This window comes from Molossus molossus, unplaced genomic scaffold (genome assembly GCF_014108415.1).
Source record: "Molossus molossus isolate mMolMol1 unplaced genomic scaffold, mMolMol1.p scaffold_m16_p_14, whole genome shotgun sequence".
Taxonomy (NCBI): Eukaryota; Metazoa; Chordata; class Mammalia; order Chiroptera; family Molossidae; genus Molossus; species Molossus molossus.
Window position 1 is genome coordinate 20,159,339 of NW_023425349.1, and position 25,675 is coordinate 20,185,013.

Sequence of the window (25,675 nt, forward strand, 5' to 3'; positions counted from 1 at the left end):
AACATGTGGCACCCTGCACTGGGCCATCCTCCAAACATGGACACCTTTCTCATTCCACCAAACTTGGACATCCCATGCTGGGAAGCCCTTCCGCATGCAAGCCTTCGTCACATTTCTTAAGATGGTACCTCACCCCAGGCCACCCCCATGCATGGACGTCCTGCTCACTTCAGTAGGGCTCTGACTTTGCTCTTGGGTTTCTCCCCAGCTCTCCCCCTGCTGTATGGATGCCCTCCGCACCCTGCCCAGGCTCACACACCACACCCTTGGCTATCCCTCCATGGGATGCTCTTCTCTCCCAACTCAAGCTGTTACCATTGCAGGACTGCCCTCCTTCTGAAATCTGTGCCTTGCCCTGTCAGCTTTCCACACCCTTCCCTGCGGTTCTCCTCTGCAGATGCCTTCTTTGTACTTTTCAGGCTGCACGCCTCACTCCAGGCCATCACAGCCCCTTAACGCACACATGTCTACTGTGCTCTCCCCACAAGAGCTTTGAAACAAAATAGTTCAGGGGAAAAGGGGGAAGCAATTGAAGGGAAGGGAAGAAGAGAAAGAAGAGAATTCTAGAATTTCTTTTTTGTTAATAGGCAATTAAGTAATTATATACTTCTAAATAAACTCTTGGTGAAAGGGGGAAAAAAATCAATGGGTCTTAGTAAGTATTTCAAACTGAATGATGGTAACAGAATATGTCAAAGTTATGGATTGAAGTGACTTCAGTGTCTTTAGAAAAAATGACTGCATTAAATTCACAAATTTAAAAAGAAAGGTTGAATATCAACTGTACCAGAACATTATAAATGAGGAAAACAAATATATTCAGAAAAGTAAAATAAAGGAAACAATACACATAAGAACAAAAATCAATGAAATAGGAAAGAAGTGTACAATAAAAAAAAAAAGTAATGCCAAGAGATGGACTTGGAAAGACGAATAAAGTTAATAAACTCATGGCCTTTGTGTTGCCCATTCACTTTTGGAAAGGCGTAAACTAAACACTTTGCAGACCTTTCCTGACATTGAATTTGATGTGTTTGGTGGAGGAGCTGCAAAAAAAAAAAAAAAGAAAAGAAAAAAAGAGAAAAGGCACAAATTTCTACAGCAAGTATGGAAAGGAAGTTATAACTATAGAGCCTACAGATATTAAAAAGGCAGTAAAAAAGATAGTATGAACAACTTGATGCCAATAACTTTGAAATTTTGGATAAAATGGACAAATATCTAGAAAAGCCAAAACTTACCAAAACTGAACAAGAAATATAAAATTTAAATAGCCCATACCCATTGAAAAAACTGAATCTATAGTTTAAACTATCACAATAACAAACCCTTCAGGTTAAGATGGATTTCACCAGCAAATTCTTTAACATTTAAGGAGCAAATAATGCCAAACCTAAAAACTCGGCTAGTGAATAGGGGGGAGAGAGAGAGAGAGAGAGAGAGAATACTATTTAATGTCATTTATAGGGCAGCATAATAGTTCTATAACATGACCAAAAAATGCAATAAAAGAAAATTACCAGCCAACAGAGCTCATAAACAGAGACACCAAAATCCTTAACAAACTGAACAAACCGAATGCCTACCTCACACTATAAACAACAACACAAAAACAATTCCAAATGTATCATGACCTAAACATGAATGGTAAAACAATAAAGTCTCTAAAGGAAACCATTTTTGGGACCATGAAGTAGCTACATATTTTTATCCTCACCCGAGGACTTTTTTTTTTTTTTTTTTTTTGCATTTATCATCAGATAGAAAGGGAGGAAGAGAGAGAGAGAAACATCGATGTGAGAGAGACACATTAAGTGGTTGCCACCCACACGACCCCAACTGGGCTGGGGATGAACTGCAACCGAGGTACGTGCCCTTTAGCGGGAACCAAACACAGACTCTATTGTCCGCAGGCTGACGCTCTAACTGCTGAGACAAACCGGCCAGGGCTAACTACATATTTTTAAACAGAAAACCAATATTATTAGCCCCAAAGTGCAAGATCAATAAATTAGATTTCATTAAAATTAAAAAGACATTTATTAAAATGTACCACTGAGGGGGTGAAAAGGCAAGCAACACAGTAGGAGAAAATATTTGATAAATCTATTGGACAAATCAATTAGAAGGCAGATAGTCTAATTCAAAAAGGATACACTTGAATGGGCACTGCATAAAATAAATATTATTACTATTTCAGGATATATAAATTAAAATACACTCACCAACACTGCAATAATTTAAAGTACAAATTCTGGTTGAAATAGACAAATCAATGCTATATAAGAGAGTTTGGAAAAGATCTGTGTAAATATGCAAATTGAGTATATCACAAAGGCTCCAATTCAAATTGCTGGGAAAAGGATGAACTTCTTCAATAGATACTTTGAGATAATAAGCTATTGAACTGGAAAACCAAAAGTAAATTTAGATTCCTATTTCATACCACAAATAACATATTTCCAAAAAGCTGTTTCCATAAGAAAGACAATGTTCATGATTTGGGGAATAAGGAAAGACTTTCTCAGTATGACACAGCCCAGAGACATAAAAAATAGATTAACAAATCAGATGACATAAAAACTCAAAGTTTTAAAGTGACAAAGTATATATGAAAAGCTCCTACAAATCAATAGGACAAAGATAATTCAAGAAAATGGGCCCAGGATATGACAAGCAACTATTCATAGAAGAAATACAAATAACAAAAAGCATTAGTAATAATCAGATGTTATAATCAAAATAAGATGTATTTCACTTATTAGACTGGGAAAACCACAAAAGGTCCATTTCTAAATGTTGGCTAGGATATGGAAGAACTTGCACTAGCGAAGAAAAAGTTTGGAAGGATACTCATCACATTGGTTAGTATACCTCTGTGAGACTTCAAAGTTTTACAATAATATTGTAAAGTATTATTTTTGCAAGTTATAAAAACTACTAGGACTTTGGAAATGTATACATAGGAAAAAATAAATAAAATGTTCTTTTTAATAAAATAAACAAATAAAATGTTCTTTTCCATGAAAGGGGAAATTTCTTTTAGAAATTTATCGTAAGGGCATAATCAGAAATATGTATAAAAAGGTATGCTCCATTGTGTTCTTTAGGCATATTTATAAAAGAGAAAACTGGAAACAAATCCAATCCAACAAAAGCATTATAAAATAGATTTTGGTATTACTATGCAATGGAAAACTATGTATCTATATAACAATCACATTTTCAAAGGCTAAAGATCTTTTACAAACGTACAAAACAGTAAATACAGTTTGATTACAATTTTTTTAAATCCTCACCTGAAGATATGTTTTTCATTGATTCTAGAGAGAGAGAAACATCGATCAGTTGCTTCCAGCATGTGCCCGGACTGGGGACTGAACCCCTCAACCTGGGTATGTACCCTGACCAGGAATCAAACCAACAACCCTTTGTTACACAGGACAATGCTGTAATCAACTGAGCCACACCAGCCAGGGCAACTACAATTTTTGAGAATATAATTGAGCCTTGAGCAACATGGGTTTGAACTGTGTGGATCCACGTATAAACAAATTGTTTTCAATAAATACGTACAGTACTGTAAAGGTAGTTTCTCATTATTTCCTAAGTAACAGTTTCTCTTCTGTAGCTTACTTTCTTGTAAGAACACAGTATATAATACATATAACATACAAAATATGTATTAACTGTTTATGTTATCAGTAAGGCTTCTTCTGGTCAACAGTAGGCTATTAGTTAAATTCTGGGGGGAGTCAAAGTTGTATGTGGATTTTCAACGGCATGGAGGGTCAGCACTCCTAACCCCCTTGTTGTTCAAGGGTCAACTGACATTTATGCTTTAAAAATTCTGAAATAAAACACCAGAGTGTTAAAAGTTGTTATTTATGGGTAATAAAATTCCTGTTTTTAATTTCCTATTTTATTATATATTATTTGTCAAATTATTCACAATATTTATTGCCTTAACATTTTTAAAACATTATAAATTTTAATTAGAAATACTTTTAAAATATGTTTTTATTGATTTTTTTAGAGAGAGGAAGAGAAACATTGATTGGCTGCCTCCTACACGCCCCCTAGTGGGGAGTGAGCTTGCAACGCAGGCACAGGCCCTGACTTGGAATTGAACTGGGACCTTTGGGTCCACGGGACTGCCTGCTCATCTACTGAGCCACACTGGCTGCGCTAAAAATACTTAAAAAAAAAAAAAAAGAACCAATAGTTTGGCCTGAAAATGTTTGCCACCAAATTCAATGATATATAACCAACATTTTCAGATGATATAAAACCAATATTAAATAATATACAAATTAGTAGCCATTTTTGTCACTTGAAATATTGAAAAAGATTATTATGAATAAACAATTTTAGAATAATAAAACTTAAAAAAAACAACCATTTTCTAACTTGCAGGCTACAATATTACTCAACTTGAATTCTAATATTCTTCCCCTATCAGGGAAATAAAATTTGTCACATTTTAAATGTATAACTTCTTTCTTAAAGTACTAGGAAAACATTAAAAACTAAGTTACAGCCCAGCTGGTGTGGCTCAGTGGTTGAGCGTCGACCCATGCACCAAGAGGTCACTGGTTCAATTCTCAGTTGGGGCACATGCCCAGGTTGTGGGCCTGGTCCCCAGTCAGAGGCATGCAGAAGGCAGCCAATCAATGTCCTTTCTCATCAATGTTTCTATCTCTCTCTCCCTGTGCCCTCCTCTCTCTCTAAAATCAATAAAGAAAAAAAAATTTAAAAAACAACTAAGTTACAACTGTTTATAAAGTAATTTTAATACCATTTAAAATACTATCATATAAAAGTGCAGTCATTTCTATTGAAAATATTCAGCTTTCGGAGTAAAGACTTTGGTAGATTATTCATATGTGTGAAAGAACTACATTTGCATTTCTGTGAGGAGAACATATTTTCTGGTGTTTTAATATGCTTTTCTTTATTAACTAATTTTAGTGGCATAACAAAGATGTCTGAAGTTAACAATTATAATCATTTTTAATAACCATTCCTATTCTGCTCAAAGAACATTGTCAAATGCGCTAAATGCAACAAACAACATATGGAGAATTCTATCTGACCAAAAAGATTTTTCCTAAAGATGAGGAAGTCTGGAAGCTGACATCTACTTAGCTTGGTGTAACTTTGCACAGTTGGCTGACAAAAGCTCCACAGACAGAGAGAGAGACAGTGAATTTGAGTAGAACCTTCTGCTCCAAAACAGGATTTTGGGTATTGGGACTCTAGGAAGCATTTGATTAATTCAGACGTAGATGTCTTCCTAAAGCGTCTTCCCTATCTCATGGGCTGTTTCCAAACACTCACATACAGAAATGCCTCTCCTTGCACAATTTCCCCCTCCTCAGTGGTTAGAAACACTGGACATGGAATGCTTGGCTTAATATGCATTGACTATATAAGGCTCATGCAGAGTGACCAGGACAATTTTGTTTTTCATAATATGGTTTAAGTTGTTTTTAAACTGTTGTAGCTGCAAAAGTCAGCCAGCATTGCAGAAAACCATTCATTAAGTGAATAAAGACTAGTCTTACCCAAACACAAACAAAATACTGTGATTAAAACATGCTCTCATTATAAAGACATTAGCTGATTTTATTGGATTGTTTTTCTTATTTCCATAAGTTTAGGCTGTACCAACAAATAATAAAAACAATAGAAAATTACACTGTTACATTAGAGGCAAACATTATACACACAATGGAATAAGCCACTGGGACATAAAACTAGAATTTTATTTAGAGCACAAATACACAGACAAATATGAAGCACAAACGGTGAGCTGATAAAGATGAAAACATCTTAGTATAAAAGATCAGTGAGCAGCAAAATAAAAACGAAACCAAGAGTATACACTTATTAACAAAAAAGTTCTATCATATTACAAATATCAACCGGCAGAATATTAACCAAGAGTATCACAGTCACATATTTTAACATAGTAACAAATTTCTCTCCATTTCTATGCACCTTTCTCCTCTTTCTTTCACAAGTTATAACTGTAGCAGCTTAAGAAGAGAATTTTTAAATATTAGAGTGAATAGGCACACATGTGCTTTTTTATGTAATATCAGTTAAAAGCCCAGTGGCCAGATAATATATCAAAGATGATAATCTATCAAATAGGGGGGAAAGTAAATTCATCTTCAAAGAATAGGTCTATTGTTCATAAAATTTTTCTAAGTATCAATTGTGTGGTTACATTTCTAAACAGATGCCTGATATTTAATTACACTAAATTGATGTCTAACTTTGTTTTCCCAATTAACTTCTAAGTGGTGGAGTAAAAGGAATCGTGAAATCACTCTTATAATTTGTAAGAAAGATGGAAGACCTTATTTAAGTTGAATACAGCATTCATTCTACTAAACCATCAACGTTCTTCATTTCAACAGATAAATGAATCATGTACAGTGATTCTGTTGAATCCAAAATGCTTCCAGTCATTCTCTCACCAGGTTTCAGCCTATAGGGTTAGAGTTACATTTTCAAATTACAAATGAAAAAGGTACAAGCTATTGTTCACCATGGAGCAAACCTGCATCTAATGCTGGCAGTAAAAACGTTTAGTCATAGTGGAAACATGACCCTATAAATTAGAAACCAAATAAATATGTATGTGCTATTTTATTTAAAAGTTGCCCTAGACATAAGGGCCTCAGGACAGACATACAAAATGTACAGAAGACCCAAAGGGGGTAAATAAATCCAAGAGCAGGATTCAAATGAATGTGCCCACTGCTATCTAACAGGAACAGTTAATGTTAATCATCAGGATATATGATGCCATAACCTTTGGTGTCCAAAATACAAAAGGAGTGCTAAGAACAAAGGCCTTGCCTGAAACCCCGAATGCAGAAATTAAGAAATACTTTAGTGTCACTCTGAAGGCCTCAGAACAAGGGCAGAACTTCCTTAGAATATGCATAATTGAATTTCCTTTTATTGCTTTACTACCCCCTTACAGGGCAAACGTTCAAAGCATATTCTGGAGAAAATCTGCCTTTCTTTTCCTTTAATAAAGAAGTAGCAGGGGCCTTAATGAATTAGTTTTAATATTCTTAGAATTCAATCAGCAATTTCAGCAGCAATGTTTCCAAACAGAGCACTGGCTGTCCCCATGTATCTGACAGTCACACAAAAAGCCTCTGTACAGGTCAGGGGATCATCCCTTCATTAAAGGAGTCTCATCATTCTACACCCATTGAACAGACAGAGTGAAACACTGAGAATTTTGGGCATATTGGTGTAAAAAGGGTCTTAAGGAAGTAGCCTTCTTTTCTTAACATTTTATGAGTGTAAATGTATAAAAAGAGTATAATGATATTTCCCCCATGTTGACTTTCAACAAGTAGTATAGTAGAAATAAGCCATTGAATTATTTTTCTTTTTACTTTCGGAGTTTGTATGAAATTGCTGAGGCAAAATGGAACTACTAGGAACCGACTAAAGACAAGTGGGCATGAAAACATTCTAATGTGTGGCAACAAGATATGTTAAATAAGTCCAAGCAAATGCTGAATACAAGAGTTAATATTTGGGAATTCTGAGGCTTCCATGGTTATCTATAAATAAAATGTAAAAACAAAAATACTTACTAAATGCAATTCAAATAAGCTATGATAATAAAAATAATGTATGCACCTCATAGTCCTCTGTTATTATATTGTCCAACCAAAGAATATCCAGATCAAGAGAAAGCATGCTGCTCTACTGCCATTCTATTGGAGTTCTCTGTGAGGCGCTCATGTATGAGGGTGAGCGGTGGGGTGCAGCGGCAGGGGGAATTTAAGCTGACCTGGAATTACACACATGAAACATTTTGAAAAACTTCAGAATTCCTGCTTTCTTTTTGCAAATGTTTCCCTTTCAAAGAGCTGGGGATAGTGTGGAAGGAAAGCTGACCTGGAATTACACACATGAAACATTCTGAAGTTGGCAACACTTGACAACTGTAATAGTTCCTTCTGTAGAGGCCACTAAGTGCTGGCTCAAAATATTAAACAGCTAAGTACATACTTTCACAAGTCACACATAACATGTCGACTGGCACAGCCCCTTAGCACAGTTTTTCAGTTTAACTACAATATGTGATAGCAGCAATGGTTAACAGTTCCACATAAACACCACAAACACACATGAAAGAGCACTCTACTACAACATGCAAAAATCTCAACAAAGACATCACTCAATATTACACAATGCATAGAAATTGTAACAGTTTTTGGCAAGATATTTTTTGTAACAAATATTTTATAAAACGGAAGTTCTTTTGTTATAAATGCTATTTAAAAAGTTGTAATATAATGGATTATAGATATAAAAGTTCAGTTTGATAAAGTTAATCTGAGTGGATCAATACTAAAATGGACCTGTTACTTCATCCAGTATAAATAATCATTATAAATTAATTTCTAGTGGAAGTATACTAAAGTATTTGATTTATAAAATATAAGAATTACAGAAAGTAAACGGGCATAAAAGTCACTTAAATACAGTATGCACAATTACTGTTAGGATTCTATATTGCTGATGTCTTCCTAATTCTACCAACCACAAATAAATAATTTATGCCAAACATTTTCAAAGCTCTTTGAAATGAATGTATAATGACAAAATGATATCTAATTCCAGTGTAATACAAAGAACATTAGAAGTCTAGCAAATTCAACATCGCATTCAAAAGACAAAATTTCATTGTACTTTTTTAACATCCTAGAATGCCATCTTTTCTCTTCAACTCTTAGTAAATATAATTTGTAAAATATGGTTATTATTTATTCTTGACTTCCCTTTTAGAAGAGTAAGCAAGTTAATATGAGAATTCACACTTTGTATTTCTACATCTACCTGCTGCCAAGTCTCTTTCATAGTCCCCATTTTCTCTTCCCTTCCTATCTCTAAATAAATTCACTTCAGAAACATTCTAATTATGTTGACAGGAATTTGATCATTTTGATTGAAGATGTCCCAAACCTTCAAGATGACTTTTTAAACTTTTCATAAACTAAAAAGGGATATTGTGGACTGCATTCAAAACCAGTAATATAGATGCTATATAACTGGATATTCAAATGAATAACAAGTTTTTTAAAAAGTTACTTTTTAGTTTATAATCGTTATAGATACTTGTGAAAGAATCCTTATTACTGAAAACCGTAGTTTGTTTCCCCTCCATAAATAAAAACTAAATAGAAATGGGGTAGGCTAACAGATGTTTGTTAAAAAGGCAAATGATTACATTTAGAGATCATCTCATCAAATTTCAAAAGAAACTGCCAAAATCAAGATATAATATTACACAATGAAAAATAAAAATACACATGCAAAAAAAATAAAAAGCCTATCTGAAAACTGGCAGCTTGCATATACTTCTAACAGCAATTTGATTGAGGGCTTAAAATTTTTACAATTTTGAAAACAAGGATATCCTTCCTAACTCAGTGAAAATGTAGGGTTGTTTTTCTTCCCTAAACTGTCTATGAAGTGGAAGTCAGGATGCCTGGGTTCCCTTGGTCTAGTCTTGGCTCTGATTCTAACAAGGTGTGTGCACCCAGGCATTTATCTGATGTCTCTGGGCAGTTTCTCTTGCCTGCAAAAGAGGGCTGGTTTAGTTTAGATGTTTCTAGTACCCTGGCCTAATTAATTTTCTGACCAATTTGGTACTCTGACCTAATCAATACCCTGAGTGTAATTCAACTAGGTCATGGTTTACACAAAAACTCAATTTAAATGTATTAAAATACTATTTTAAGAAAAATAATGCAATCTTCAAAACCATATCAGGTCTTTTCCTCAGCTTTGGCAGACCCATAAGAAATTTTTATTATCTTTCTTTTCTCTCTTCAGAAAAGTGAAATCAGAGTTGCTGGCAGTTTACCAATATCATCCTGTCTTTTCTGTTTTGATACCATTAGAAATACAACAAACACCAACAGGATGACATATGCTCTGTATTTCTTTATCCCAGTCACATTCTATGGCAAGGATGTCTTAAAACCATCCTAGCGTCCTCACTTTGCCTTACAAAAAGCTACGCATTCATATCATCTCAGCCAGGTTGTAGTAGGAGAAGCAATGTTTGAATACCATGTGTTAAGAAAAAATAAATAAACAGCCCTGGCCGGTTTGGCTCAGTGATTAGAGTGTAGGCCCACAGACCAGAGAGACCTGGGTTTGGTTCCTGCTAAAGGCATGTACCTTGGTTGTGGTTTGTCCCCAGTTGGGGTCACGTGGGCGGCAACCACTCGATGTGTCTCACTGATATTTCTCTCTATTCCCTCTCCCTCCCTCCTGCTCTATCTCAAGATAAATGCAAAAATGTCCTCAGGTAAGGATAAAAAAGAAAGAAACAAACAAAATACAATTGAGGGCATTCTTGCCAACAGTGCTTCTTAATAAGTAACAATCTGTACCACATCACATGGCAAATGTGCACAGAAAGATCTTGCATATTTAAAAAATATATTAAAATGATCGAGAATGTATTAATTCTTTAGTATTTATAATAATTTTTTTCATGATTGAACACTTTAAAAATATTTTACTGCAATAAAGGATCAGGCACTCCCCATGATTTTTCATGGGAGATTTTATTTACAGATGCTAAGTATTACAACTTTATTTTGGCTAGAAAAATAAAGACCAAAATGCATCCCTGCTATAAAGAAAACCAGTCAGAAAAGGGCTGATTCAAATCAACTAATATATATTGTCTGTAATATATTAAAACTGCGGAGATAGTCAAACTAGAAAAGGCTGATTAAAATTAACTAATATATATTGTCTATAATATATTAAACTGTGGAGAGAGTCAAACCAGGAAAAAAAAAAAAAGGTTTCACAGTCAATCTCTGATTCTGAGAACCATGACAGTATTTTCCCCACAAAACTTTGTTATATAAATAATCATAGATTAAAAACAAAAAAGTAAGAACATTTTATTAAATACTGTTAATTTGCTGGCACCAAATCTGCAGGTAAGGCCAAACTCCCTGGCAGACTGGCAACCAATATTCAGTATCTGGTGGATGGCAATATCACTTCTGGGCTTACAAGAGGTGTTCTATGCCCAGAACCTCCCCATTCCTTGTCTGAATTACAAGGAACTCTCTTGAATTTGGGTTTTCAGTTTATTTGGGATAAAAACAAATAATCACTTTTAAAGATGTATAATTACGTATGCATATACATACCCATCTCCACGACAAAGTTAAGTGTTCTTTAGAGAGTGACACACATTTTTGCTCCCTATTCATGGCTAGGGCACACAAACTCTGCTGAATGTCCCATCTCAAAACTACAGCAAGGAGGCCTACGAAAGTGCTAACCAACATGCCACATGACGGCACTGCTCTCAATCATGCGGAGTTGAATGAATGTTGATGATTTTACCCCACCAGGAATTTCATTGATAATTTATCACTTCAGAGGGTCTACAGAAGCACAGCACATCACTTTGTGAACAAGCAGCTACTGTGGAAAGGACAGAAAAGGATCTCCTTTCAGATCCCGAATGCTCATTTCCGATGAACTGCAATGCGGGCAAACCATTTCACTTCTCTGATTCCCTCATTCAGAGAAATGATACCTACCCTCACGGGACTATTGTGAGAATTACATGAAACAACTTACAGAAGCAGTTAGTACTATGGTACATTGTAAGAACTCAATCAACGATAGTCACTGATGACAATCTATTCCTTTCCTAGGCACGTGTGCACCTATGTGAACACAAAGGATGGTGTAGAAATGGCTTTGCCTTATTATTGACTTTAAAACAGGCTCTGTGGAAGATTCTCCAAAGAATACTCCAAGCAATATTGTCTATTCTATAGCAAATCAACATATCCAATGGCTGAATAACACAAGTACAAATTTTGGGAAGCTATGCAAAACAGTAGTGGCATAGAGTTTGTTTTGCTGGGCTCTAAAAAATGAAATAACACTTTATCACAGTATTTTTTATAAATTCTTTGAGAGCAGGGGCATCTTTGCAACCTCCTTGTGTCTAGATATGAGGTCCTCAAATTTTTGTTGATATGACTATAAATTTTCATCTCAGTGAAGTCATCTGATGTCATGGCATCTGGAAGCTAAGCTGCAGGACGCAGACAAATTAATGCTAACAATAATCTAACTGAAAAACCAATGAGACCCAATCGATGCTAGAATTTTTTCAAATTATTCCTTTGTAGATCAGGAAGTGATTTAACATAGGGAAAAGTGAATTAATATAACAAAGGGAAAATTTAACATTGGAAAAAACAATATAACAAATAGTTTAATTGTTGATGTATATTTATGAATCATATTCAGACCAGCCCTACAAACCAAGATAACAAACGGAATCTTAAGAATAAGCTCTGTTGGATATACATCCTGAATAATACTAACTTCTTCAAACATTATGTTTTTTTGAAAAATTGCTTCGGCCCTGGCAGGTGTGGCTCAGTTGGTTAGAGCATCATCCTATGCACCACAAGGTTGTGGGTTCAATCTCTGGTTGGGACATGTTCGGAAGGCAACCAATCGATGTTTCTTTCTCACATAGGTGTTTCTTTCTCTCCCTTCCTCCCTCTCTAAAATTCCTAACAAAAAAATTGCTATATTTTTGGTTTTCAATAGCCAGTCACTCACATGAATACAGAAAACTGAATTATGCAGCTACGTCATCCAAACTGACAGGTGGGTTTAGCATTTTTGTTACATACAGTGTCATGTGAGGGGCACTGGAAAATTTCTTACATGACATTACACTGACCTTAAAGCGTAAATGCTGCAAATAAAGTATTAGTGTTTTTATATGAACCGTGGGGTGGCCTGGAAAGGCAGCGCATTCTATTGCAGTGGATACCTGATGGACTACTGAACTTTTGCTAAAGCACAGACATGATTCTGGCACCTACCACTGTCACAGTATGGACATAATTTTTTTTTAAGTTACAGTAACAATAAGAACGACATCTTGCAGTGGTATGTCTTCAGTATTGTTTATACAAAAACATAAAATTTAGAGGTAGTTGTAGATTTTTCCTAATTTAACTCAGATTATGTGTATTTATGACGCATATTCAGAGCAGCCCTACTAATCAAGATACCAATTTGGCTATGTGTCTACCAAGCCATTCTTCAGAAAACAGTTTTCTAAATCTGTCACAATGTTCCTATTTGGTTTCAGTTATCAAAGCAAAAATAAATAAACAATCGACATTCTCCATTTAACTGTGTTCTTCTAAGTGAAAAAGCAATAGGATTAAACAGGAGAGAGAGTTCCATTTTAGTACCTCAATAAACACCAACAGAAATTTGAAATGTCCTATTTCTGTTTTCTCAGTGCATACTGACCGCCATTCTTCCTCGTGAGAAACTTACTTTGTTGTCTAAAACATATCAAGAATTTTTTAAAAATATGTCAATGCAAAAATAAGATGCACAATCCCATTTTAAGTGTTCTTTACAGAAACCTTTCCTTAAATATGACGTATACTAGGCAAAAATATCCTTAGTTTTAAAAAGTTATTTTATAATAGGCTGTCCTGTGCACTTGCAGACCAGTTATAGAATAAGGACAACGGGAATGTCTTGTAAAGAGAATTGGGAGAAAGAGACCCGAGGTTCAAAATGAACGGAAGAAGAGAAACTCGAGGACAGGGTGTGCCACCGTGAAAGATAACTCAGCATCCCTGGAGGGCTGGGAAGACGCTGTGTCCCCATATCTGGCTCAGATCACTGGAAACTATGAGTTGGAACTAAGAAAGGTAAACAGAAAAACTCCAGAGTTAAATGATAGACAGTACCACTTCCTTATAATTGATTTGTCTTAATCTCAACATAAACAAAGATAACTCACCTTCCTTTCAAAGTTATTGAAAGGATTAAAGATAATAAACAATATGCATATGTTGAAATGTCTGAAGAAATATTTACCAAAAATGTTAACAGTGGTTATTTTTGGCTAGCAGATATACAAGTGTGTGTGTATGTATTTATGTGTATCTATTTCATAATTTTCATACAATTGGTAACTATTTCTTGTATAACTGATGCATATAAGTTACTTAGCATAGTGCTGGCGCACATACTGGATCAAAAATGGTGCCTATCATCATTAGTACAAAAAACAAAGCAAGATGTCTTCCGTCCTTTCTTCTTGTTTGTGGATGTCTCCTTATGGAGGAAAAGTCATGAAACGAAGTTGATGCCACCACACCAAATCCATGACAGACTTTCCCGTCCTGAGCCAAAGGAAAGGTCTTTCTGTGCTTGTGACTTACTGTTGGGAAGAGCTGCCTAGCCATGGGAAAGCTCAATGAACGTGATGATTTAGCAAAGCAAATCAAAATAAAATCTGTCCTGGTCGTACAATTAATTAACGCATAAAACACCACCTACCTTCCTAGCTAATTGAATTAGGAGGTTACCTTGAAGAACAAATACTCCCCAATAGAATGCCCAGATCCAACAAAGCAATTAAGATTTGGATTTTTTATGCATTAATGATTATACAGGATTGGAATGTAGCTCAGCTTTACTGTGGCCCTAATGTCTAAGTTGATTTATATTTTAAGTATCTTAACTAATAATTCACTACAGGCTTCAAGACCTGAAAATAAAGATTTTGGAAAAACTACCACAAAGAGCTGTTTAACACAAATTATGATTATAATTGCAGGATATTGCAGATAAATGCATTTATAATTACTATAGAATAAACTTTGTACATTTGCAAGAATGCTTTGAATTCAACTAATTTAAATTAGTAACAAATGCTGCTACCTAAAATGAGTGTCAATATTCCTTTGATCTCAACTACAGAGTCAAGTTATCCCCTAGGGAAAAGATACTCAAGTTTAATGCTTATAAAATAAATAATTCAAGAGAGAGTTGAGCTTTGAAGAGAATGAGTTTTTTGTTGTTGTTGTCGTCTTAACTAGTGCTTCTAGATTTTTAGTAAGACGTTCCTATTCTCTACCTTCTCTTTATGCTTGATACACAATCTAATGCTTGGGAACATTTTCAAAGCTTTGGTAGTTTTAAATGTCTTCTAAATCTGATCATCAAATTTCATTTATACTGATTTCTTAGGGAACAAAATAATTCTATCCAGGTTTAAGCACAATAAAAATGAGCCATGTAACAGTCTTTTTGCCACAGTATTGGACTTTGCATATTATTTTAAAATTATATATGTTCCAAAAAGAATGGCACCGTTGTTTTTTCCTTCTACTCCCTTCCCCCACCCAATGAAAAAAAATGTTAGCTAAGCCTCTAGATTTTCATACATTGCAAAAATGAGGCAAGAAGCTAAAATTCTAATAAAGCAAAAAAAAAAAAAAGTATGTAAGTGATTTGATGTTGAGTTAATATCGACACTTTCATATTCTGGATCTGACTGAATGCAATTTTATGTAAGCAGTCAAGTGAGTGCTATCTCCTTCTGATTAACAGAGAATATGAAAAATTTTTTAAATGAAGCCATTGATTAAGTAGCCTAACAATGAGCGGTGGGGTGGGAAGGAAAAGCAGGAGTTGAGGACACAAGTGTCTAGGATGACTCTCAGTTTCCTTTTCGAGTTTTCTGAAAAACGGAATTCCTTCTCTACTTTGTGTTGCCTGAGAACCACTATGGTTTTGTAAGAGTCTGTAACAGTAATTACATTTAATCACCCACAAGTACAATTGTTTTAAGCCTATAAATACTATGTTAGTAATACTAAACTATCTCCATTGGCTTATTTGTAAAAAGAAAAATATATTATGTATTTATATTTTTATAAAGTTAACACTGAGGGTAGAGGAAAGGAAATGACAAGTGGTGTATAATCACAGTTTCTCCGGAAACAGTAAGCAAACCGGGTCTAGCTCAAGCCACCTGGTCAAGCAGTGTCTGAGGAAGAGTCATAGGAGGCGGAGACGATGAAGTTGCCACTGTTGGAGTGCCCAGCCACCGACTGGGCGGCCTGCTGGCTCAGATTGTTACAGATAAGCACCAGCTGGTTGCTCTGCGCCTCGGACAAGGTGCTGCAGCTCTGATACACACTGAAGTTGGTTTTCCTGCCGGGGATGTTGCCCTTCTCACACATGGTCTTCACCATCTTGGCCAGCTTGTTCTTGCCAAGGGCCTGGCAGTTATACCAATGCAGAGCTGCCAAGTTCACCACAGGCTTGATGGACAAGTAGAAAGGGGCATCCTCGTAGCGCATGGCAGGAGGCCGCCGCTGGGCATACTCCTTATAGTCCTGTACGGGGCATGTCTGTGGGGCGTGCTGGGTGGCATACACCCGGGAGTCTGTCCCCCCTCTCTTGGTTTTGGCATTCAGATCACCGGTGTCTTGACCCATCCACTCTAAGTATTCCAGCCCCGTTTCTGTCACCCGCAGCCGGATATCACCCCACTTCAAGGTAGATCCATGGAAGCCTGTGCAGTGCCCAAAAGCTTTTGTGTTGTTGAGCCAGACGAGGTTGAGCAGACCCTCAGGGTTATAGCGGCTTAGCAATCCCCTTTTCCGCAGAATGAGCTCATCAGCAAAGGTGAGCTTCATGGACTTGTGTGGCTTGTTTCCTTTTCCTTTGCAGCGGAGTTCAATCTGCTTCTGTTTCAGGGCCTCTTGGGAACGCTTGAATTCCTTATCCCTGGTGATACTATAGCCATACCTGTGTTCTTTCAGGTACCGTTCAAGTCCACACTGGTAATTGGCCAAGCTGTTGGGTTCATATTCGGACCCATCCTTCTGCCTGGCATCCACAAAGAAAGAGGCAAGGTAGGCATCCAACTCCTTACAAGGAATGACATAAATTTCTCTTGTTTCAGAAGGATACTTGGAGATGAGGAACTCGCGGAAATTGCGGAGCGCAGTCTGCGTGCTCCGGATGGTTTTCTCATTCTGTTCTCTGCTGAGCTCAGCTGCTCTTTCATCCTGGTCTGCAACAAAGTGGGGAGGGGAGGGATAGAGAGGGTGTTGATGAGTTCAGACAATGTACTTTCTACTCTGAAATAAAGTTTCCTTTTATAATGAAAAGGGAAAGAAGAAATCAATTTTACAGAGATCACTGATAAATGTTGTTTACATACCTGCTGCATTGTAATCGCCAACTACTATATTCACAAATGATGTACCAGACAAGGGTATGGCCCACCGCGATCAAAATGAGAATCTTGTGTCACTGGCACATAGCTTAGTGTGTGAAGGTTTGTGGAAAGGGTGAGATTAGAGGTGGCCTTCATTTTAGGTAAAATGTGAGATAGCAGTGTACAATGTATCTTACTGCAATGTGCAAGGACCCCATTAGAACTCACACATTCACTTTGAATCACATCATTTGTGAAACCAGAGGTTGTAATGGTTCCATTTTATTGAATTAAACTAAGATATATGAATTTGTTATTTAGCACATCATTAGAGACCTATGCTTAAAAATTACTAAACAGATCATTTACAGCAGGTCATTCACTTATTCTACAGCACTTCAGGGAAACAGAATTTCTATATGTAATTGCAGGGTGGTATGTAGTAAGCAATAAAAATATCTGGTATTTTGGAAAGTAATGAGGATAAAATTTCATAGCTACAAAGACAGGACAATGGAATTTGAATTAGGCTATTATGAGCAAGATGTAAGGAAGGAAGGGGTCTGTCTCCTAGATAAATTGTTTTATTTATTAGATTATTATTTATGCTCTGACACCAAGGACTGGAGGAGGTGCCTCTTTCCATTATGGATTACCCATGATTAAGTAATGCTGCTCTGGGGTAGAGGTTCTCACACTTGAGTGTGCTTGAGTCTCTAGGACACTCAATTAAAACCAGATTCCTAGGAATCTAATCTGTACTTTAACTAGCACCTCCCTGGTCAGATGAGTTCGAAACAACACATTTTGAGAAACAAAGTTCTAGTGCTTATGTCTAGTGAAGAAAACCCTACTGTATTTTACTGTGTGTGTTTTTACAATGATTAAGTTCAACAATCACTTAAATGGTTTCCTTTCAGTAAGATATTATTTAAATTTGCAATTTTAACATGAACAATAAAAACATTTTTGTCGAAATCACCACTGTTATAGCACACATGGTATGTATGGAACTCACAAAAAAAATCCTAAAAATGAAATTACACAATAGAAAACCAGGCTATTCAACTGATTGTTGAGAGGCAAACATTGAGGTTGTTTTAAAACAACATAAGCATGTAATTTCTGATTCCACAGTTGTAAGGTAAAATATTTTGTTTATCTTAATTATCTTAGATAGGAAAACTTTAATTTGTAAGGTTGCTCAGTAGAAGGAAGTATTTGCAATAACCACATACAATAATAAAAATAAATTTTCTAATAAATGAAATTTTATTCACAAAACACACTGCTTTTTGCATTAGTGTACAGATTTATAAATAAATGATCATGTTACTTTAAAATGACAGACCTAAGGTATAATTGCCAAAATCCTCATAACTCTATAAATGAAATGAATTAAAATTCACTAAACTAATGAAGATATTTTACAAGGCACATTTTTAGATCATATTTCCAAAATTCAAATATAAAAAGTATATTTTATGCTTCATTATACTTAACTTTCAGTTATGCTATTTTCTTCCATTTGAAATTGCTTACATATCAACAATAAAGATGTGTATAAAAATGTGTCTCTTTCCATCAAAAAGATGGAAGCCACAGTTACATGTAACCTTTACCATGCCGGCTTCCTTTACTGTTTACATGTAAAGCCAAAGGGCCAGCACATCTGTTTCTTTTGGCTACTTGTTCAAATATCCATCACAGCAATCCTCAAACTTCAAACAAAGGCTTTCTAAGAAATAAACATTCACAGTCAACTTTAAGGAAAAAAATGTCCAGTTCCTCAACTTTCCCATGGAATCTTTTTAAAAATGTATTTGTCTGAAAAGAAGTCTGAATTTGCACATGTTGACATCTCAAATCTACCATGCTACATACTCTGGGGTGTAACAGACTTTGAGAAGCCAAGCAAAATTTATAAACTGGTGATTAAATCCATAATGTTTCCAGTCCTCTGTCTTATACATATTCTAACACAGGTAAAATTTGCCATGAGAAACAGGGAAATTGGACCTGAATTGCAGTGTTTTGAATTCAGGATTTTTGAAAGGGTTGTTTATAGGTTAGTGAGGTTGATTCTTTTAACTGGAACTGGAATATTTTTCAGGACTACCAAATGTTAAAATTTTATTCAATTTTTTTCAGATTCAGTGTGCTTTTGATTACAAAATGCTTAACAACTATTAACAAATCATATGAAATATTGATTCTAATTATGGTTAACCCTCATCTTCATTTTATATAATATGCAATATTTTCTACCTCCTTTTTACAAAAATACATGAATTGAGACTAACATGGAAAACCTTAAGGTGTCAATTTAAAAATGAGTGAGTAGTATACAGTTTGTCAAAGTTCTTTTAAAGGGTAGGTAAATAAAAGAGTTTAAGTCTGTTGGACTTAATTAAGCAGCATTAATTAGTATCCTCTAAGTAGAAGGTATGAGTGAGCTTGGTTCTCAAGAAATGGTCACTTATTTCTTGCTGCACCATCCACAAGAGCCATAATATTTATTACTTAAACTTAGTCTAAGCTTTTCAAAAGGAGAAGCCATCCCATAAAACCTAGTACAGGTATCCCCGCCCCCCCTTTCAAAAGTCTGCATCATGCCACTTTGCTTTTGCAAAAGATCTGCATAATACTACCTGTTTTCGTTAACTGAAAGAAGTCCAAAGACAATTTTCCCTGTTGCAAAAATAGCTTTCAGTGTTGGTTTTGCAGTGAGCCGTTACAGAGGCAGCACAAACTCAGAACAGCTACAGCAGTCCCACCAAGCCTCTTCCCTGGGAACTATACTCCGCATCTCAGCATCAAGCTGCCATAGCTGTGAACTATGTGAGCATGTGCTCTGTCTCAATTTATTTTGTGTATCCTTTAGCAAGATGTGTCCTAAGGTATTAGAAAAGCCAAGAGAGCGTGTAGGGGTAGAATGATGAGCATAAATTAAGCGTTCCAGTCATAGTGAACGAAATAAAGATGTGTAAGTTCACGGCAACTGGTTCTTCACTCTATGCTATTTCAGCTTATAAAGGTTTCATAGCAATGCTCTATTTTCTGAGAGCGGGGGAAACATGCACAGTGAAATGGGTCTGCAGCAAACGTAGCCAAAAAACGAAAGGGTTTTAGATTACTGATTTCCAAGAGATCTTCTACCTAAAGGGGAGTTCCAGGAACAGCCTCAGCACTTGGCTCAGGAACTCTTACAGGACCCTGAGTAAAGTTTTTACAGACAGCTTTTCTGTACTTATTCACATAGTCTTCATGGCCCATTATTCCAATTATGACATCCCTTATTAGAAGATGGGATGGAAAATAACATAATTAGAGCAGTATCTTGTGTTCTCACTTAATTTGAGATTTATGTTAGATTTAAATTCAGATCCATTTGCATCCACTGCTATAGCAGTCAACAAAAACAAACTCAGATACCACACCCTTTTATGACTTTATGAAAGTAATACATAAACACTGAAGCAATAAAAAACATTTCTCGAGGTTTAACTTTATTATTTTCATTTAAGAAGAGTATTTCGTCCTTTCACTTGATAGAGAAAACAAATGATGTTCAAGTTCTCCTTATAAATCACTCCATCAACCTGTTAAATAAAAATATATTTTAAATTTGGAAAGTAAAAGAAATCTGGTGAGGAGATTTGCATTTATGAAGCAGCAGTTGGGATTAATGTTTCATCCACATTTGTGAGTACCCACTGCATTTCAAGAAGACCTGTGTGGTGTAGTCAAAGGCAAGTCCCTGATGGTTATGTAGATGCCATCATAGCTAGAAGAGATGACTATTACACATAAAACTAATTTAAAAAGACCATACACTGCTATGTAATTAGGAACTGAGTTTGTGGCTCTGGATCCTATAGAAATTCAGAAAAAAAAAGAGAAAAGCCGAACAGAGTTTGAGCAGTGTTGGGGCTCTATTGCTTGGGAAAATGAGGACCTGGGTTAGGTACTAAAGAATGGGTACCACGTGGTTCATCGGGAGTGTAGGGCATTCCAGGAAGAAATGGCATGAGCAAAGGGAGAGATGGGAAGGAATCTGGTTTATACTCATGAGGACTGTAAAACTCTGATCCTGGTTTGGGGGTGGGTGAAGAATTGGTGTGGGAAATAAAGCTAGACCAGTAGGGTGATCACCTGCAGGTCGTATATAGTAGTTATAAATATTACACCAAAGAGAGGACACTGAATATTCTAAGTGCAGAGAACCTCCAAATGCCATGAAAGCTGCTTTTGGGGGAAAAAAGTCAACACCCCAAATTCTCTACCGCTGACATTCTTTATTCCCCTTATTCTGTTATTTTCTTCCATATACCTATCCCCATCTGACATACTACATATTTACTTGATAACTTGTTTAGCATATGTCTCTCCCCAGTGGGCTGTGAGCTCTGTACAAGCCAGGACTACAGTGCTTTATTCCCAGGGTCTAGAAAAGCACTTGAGAATGGAGCACTCATTAAAAATGTATAGACTGGATTAACACAAAAGCTGAAAGAAAAGTTACTGAGATAACTCTGTGTGTGTGATTATACAATCCACTATAGACCATCTAGAAAGGATTGCATTTAGAAAAAACTACGGCAAAAGTCAGTGGCATGAAATTAAACTTTGGGATTCATAGTCATAATTTCAGTCACTTTATCCTTTGTGAAGGCTCTTCAGAGAGTTGCCTGTGGTTCAGGGCAGGTGATGTGGATATCTATAAATAATGGTGTGGAATGACTTAGGAGACCACTGGAAGCTTCCCTGGGCCAATTCCTTACAAAATAAAGACCTATCAGCCATCACACAAATTGCTGCAAGACAATATCTTTTATTTTATTTTATTAATTAATTTATTTTTGTTACAGATGTTTCTCCTTTTTCCCCCACTGACCCCCCCCACCCCCTCCCTCCTCACCCTGTCCCCAGCTTTGTTGTCCATGTCCGTTGTTCATGCATACATACATATAAGTTCTGTGGTTTATCTCTCCCCCCACCCCCTCTTCTGGAGATTGTCAGTCTGTACCCCACACTTCCACGTCTCTAGGACTACCCCATTCCTCAGGCTGTTATGTTGATTATATTCCACAAAGACAATATCTTTATCTTACTCTTAGGATAAGAAAAAAAAAGAATACTTTCACAGAAGTCCACACCAGAATGAATATATCCATAAAATCAAGGGATAGCTCCCTCCCCCAAATCCTGACCTCCACTTTAAAAAGAGATTATACTGACATGGTATTGCCTATTAGGTACTTACTTCTTCCATACATATATTCATTTGAAAGATGTTTTCTTATGACTCTTAGGTTCAAACAAAATAATCTTGGTATTGAAAAAAAAAAAAAAGCCCTGGTTGGTCATCTTAGGAAATAGACCAACTTCAATTTTATTTGTCTGGGGTTACAAAAATCATATTTGCCAATATTCATGTTTCATTTTTGAAAATAGCAAGGGTTCCTAACCCCTGCAATTTATTTTTTGAAAATGGATTTACTTTAAAAATGAAAAACAAATTAATATATAAACCTTATAACTACCATAAACTATATTAAATAGTCAGAGTCCTCTTTCTCCTTTGAACACCCAACTCCTTGCACATTTTTATGCTTTCTCCTAGAACTTTCAAACGCAGGCTATTTTCTAGGATTGTTAACATCGCTAATTGAAGCCAGACTTGTAGGCTATTATGGCTATCTGACCAGCAAATTATTTTTATGCTCGGTTAATCTTTTCCAATGGTGGGCATAAAACACATTTCCTACATAAACATTCAGGAGCATGAAAATTCAGAACAATAGTACCAGTTAGCCCAGTATGATTCTTTATAGTGCTGTTCACTGAAGCAGAAATCACTTAAATAAACATTAGTCATCTGCTCATTTCTCCTGGTTGTATGTTACGTGACTCTACAGCATCTGGAAAAACTTCTCCTTAATAAACATTTAGCAATAAAACACAACACAAAAATACCAGTATTATTAAACAAAGTATAGGCAACAAAAACCCTTTTCTCCCCAGGCACATGAATTGAGTCAGGTCAAGGAGCTGGGTGTGTTGGAAGGTGAGGTAAGATGCTGCATGCGTAAAGCAGTCTGGGCACTGACCTTGCCAGACCCTCACAACAAGGAATTACTTTATGGCCCAGAGGATGCAGGAGTCTATACACTTTTTTTATTACTGATTTCAGAGAGAGGGAGGGATGGGGGGTGGGGAGAGAAACATCAATGTGAGAGAGAAACACGGATTGGTTGCCTTCTGCATGTGTCCTGACCTGAGATCAAACCTGTAACCTGAGTATGTACCCTGACCAGGAATCAAACCCCACCACCTTGTTTGGTGCATGGGAGGACACTCCAACCAACGAGCCACTCCGGCCAGGGCAGGAGTTTGCATTTTTAACAAGTTCCCAGATGATTTTAATATAGGTAGAGTTCCATAGGCCATGCTTTAAGAAACTGTCTTAATGACTCCTTCAAATCAGCCTCAACCCAAGCCCAGTCTCAGTTATAGCACTTGCCATCCTGAGGGAATAGATTTTCTGATCTGAAAAAAGTTTGCCCCTGGCAGAACAGCTGCTCGCTAAATAAATAAATAAACAAACAAATAAACAAACAAACAAACAAATAAATAAATAGTGGTTAAGTGATTTCTGCTTCAGTGAAAAAGACTATAAAAACCATACTGGAGAAGTATTATTATTATTATTTGACAAAATAACGAATGAGTCAAACAATTATTTCCTTCTGAGACCCACTGGATTCATACTTTCCTTTTGCAACTTTTCTTAAATTAAGCTCAACACACCGTTTCCTTAATTGCCCAAAACAGTTTTTCAGGTCTAATCTTACTTGGTTCCTTCAGGGCATTTGACGCTGGTGGTGTAGCAAATGGTTAATAGCTCCAGCTTTGCCAATAAGAGTGTAGTTCAAATCCCAGCTATGCTGCTTAACTAGCTATGTGAATCTGTGAGATTTTTTTTTTAACTTAAGCCTCAGTTTCTTCAATTGTAAAATGGGTATACAAAATAATAATTGTACTTATCTCATAAGAGCTGTTATGAGCACTGAATCAGATAAGAGAGCAGATCACTTTGCTCAGTGTTGGGCACATAAATTATCTAGTTCACCTCTAAACATCTCACTGCTTAGAAACACAATCCAACCCAGGAAATAAAAGTCTTTGTATTTCAACAGAGTTCCTCCTTCTACTGATGCTTTAATTTGTAGCAAATAGATGCTAATTCTTCCAAGCTAGATCTATAAAGGCCACCAATGTTAGGCACATCCTGTCACAGACATATGTAAACAACTGGAGTTAATATCTGTATCTAAGAATGCTCTTAGGAGATCTTCCATTCCACATGACCTAGAATCCTGTTTGAGCTTACCTACTGCGTCACTATAAGAAAAGTCATTATGCGTGACTGTATGAATTCAGTACCGGACTTAAAGGAGGTAAAATCATGCAATTCCCTCTTCTAAGAATGCTGCCTTTTTAAATTAAATTAAGAAAATGAGAGTTTCTCCTCAGCTGCTCCCTCCCCTCAAGAAAGAGCTGTAGTGCCCTGGTCGGTTGGCCCACGGACCAAAGAGCCTCAGGTTCGATTCCGGTTGAGGGTGCGTGCCTCAGTTGAGGCTCGGTCCCCGGCAATGGCTGGGGTCAGGAAGGAGGCAACCAACTGATGTGTCTCTCTCACGTTGATGTTTCTCTCTCTCTCTCTCTCTCTCTCTGAAGATAATGGAGGAATATCCTCAAGTGAGGATTAATAAAAAATAAAAAAAAAGAGCTGTTGCATCCCAGGTGGGACTTAACAAGCCTTTTGATCACTTCTGCTAGCAAGGGACAGCTATAGGCTAACCCACATTTGCTTAGAAGGAAAGATTCACACAGGCTTCACATATAAATGAGATGCAACATTCAGTGGCAACTAAGAAAACAAAAAGGAGACCAGATGATAGGAGTGAAAAGAAGCTAGATGAAGCTTCTCAAATCTCAAACTTAATTTCAAGTCACAGAAAAGAAATTAAGCATTCCAAAGGCGAAAGAATAGAACAGGAGAGTAAATATTGTACTCCATTAATCACAATAAGAAGCACTTGCATCTTGGCCAAAATATATTTTAAATCAACTTTAGAATGTGGCTGCATTTTCAGGCTTAGCAGCATGAAACCCACATGACTGTAATTAATGTAATAAATCATGCTGTGGAATTTTCTACAGAATCTGACAGTGCTCATTGATATACTGCTTATTCAAGACCGTAGAGATTTCTCCCCCAATTTTTTATTATACAGCCAGAGACACTGAATCAAGCATACCTTCTGATATGTCTAAAATATCAGCTGCTGGTGTAATACATAAAATATAGTGAGCTGCTGTCATCAGACTTTGATATACAAAACATCACACACAATTTCCAAAAAGAACCTTGTATTTTAATTCTCGCTTTTCTGCTTAAGGCAGTCATTTAGGATACATGGATTCATTTTAGATGTGACACCTACATTTCCCAGTTTCAGTCTTGAAGCCACAGCTTTACACACATGGCCCTGTTTTCCAGTT

The 25,675-nt window shown here is 36.3% G+C and overlaps 1 protein-coding gene across 3 annotated transcripts in view; it reads right to left on the reverse strand.

Moving 5' to 3' along the window:
* Window positions 1-25,675, reverse strand: part of KIAA1958 (KIAA1958 ortholog) — a 232,443-nt gene that overhangs the window by 21,801 nt on the left and 184,967 nt on the right. The window contains exon 4 of one of the 3 annotated variants that reach the window (XM_036261805.1): window positions 16,874-16,957. The exons of 1 other annotated variant lie outside the window; for it this stretch is intronic. In XM_036261805.1, coding sequence (XP_036117698.1) covers window positions 16,874-16,957 — 84 coding nt within the window. Of the gene's footprint in view, window positions 1-15,907; window positions 16,958-25,675 lie in introns of all 3 variants that reach the window. One more of the 3 variants, XM_036261803.1, reaches the window with a different exon arrangement.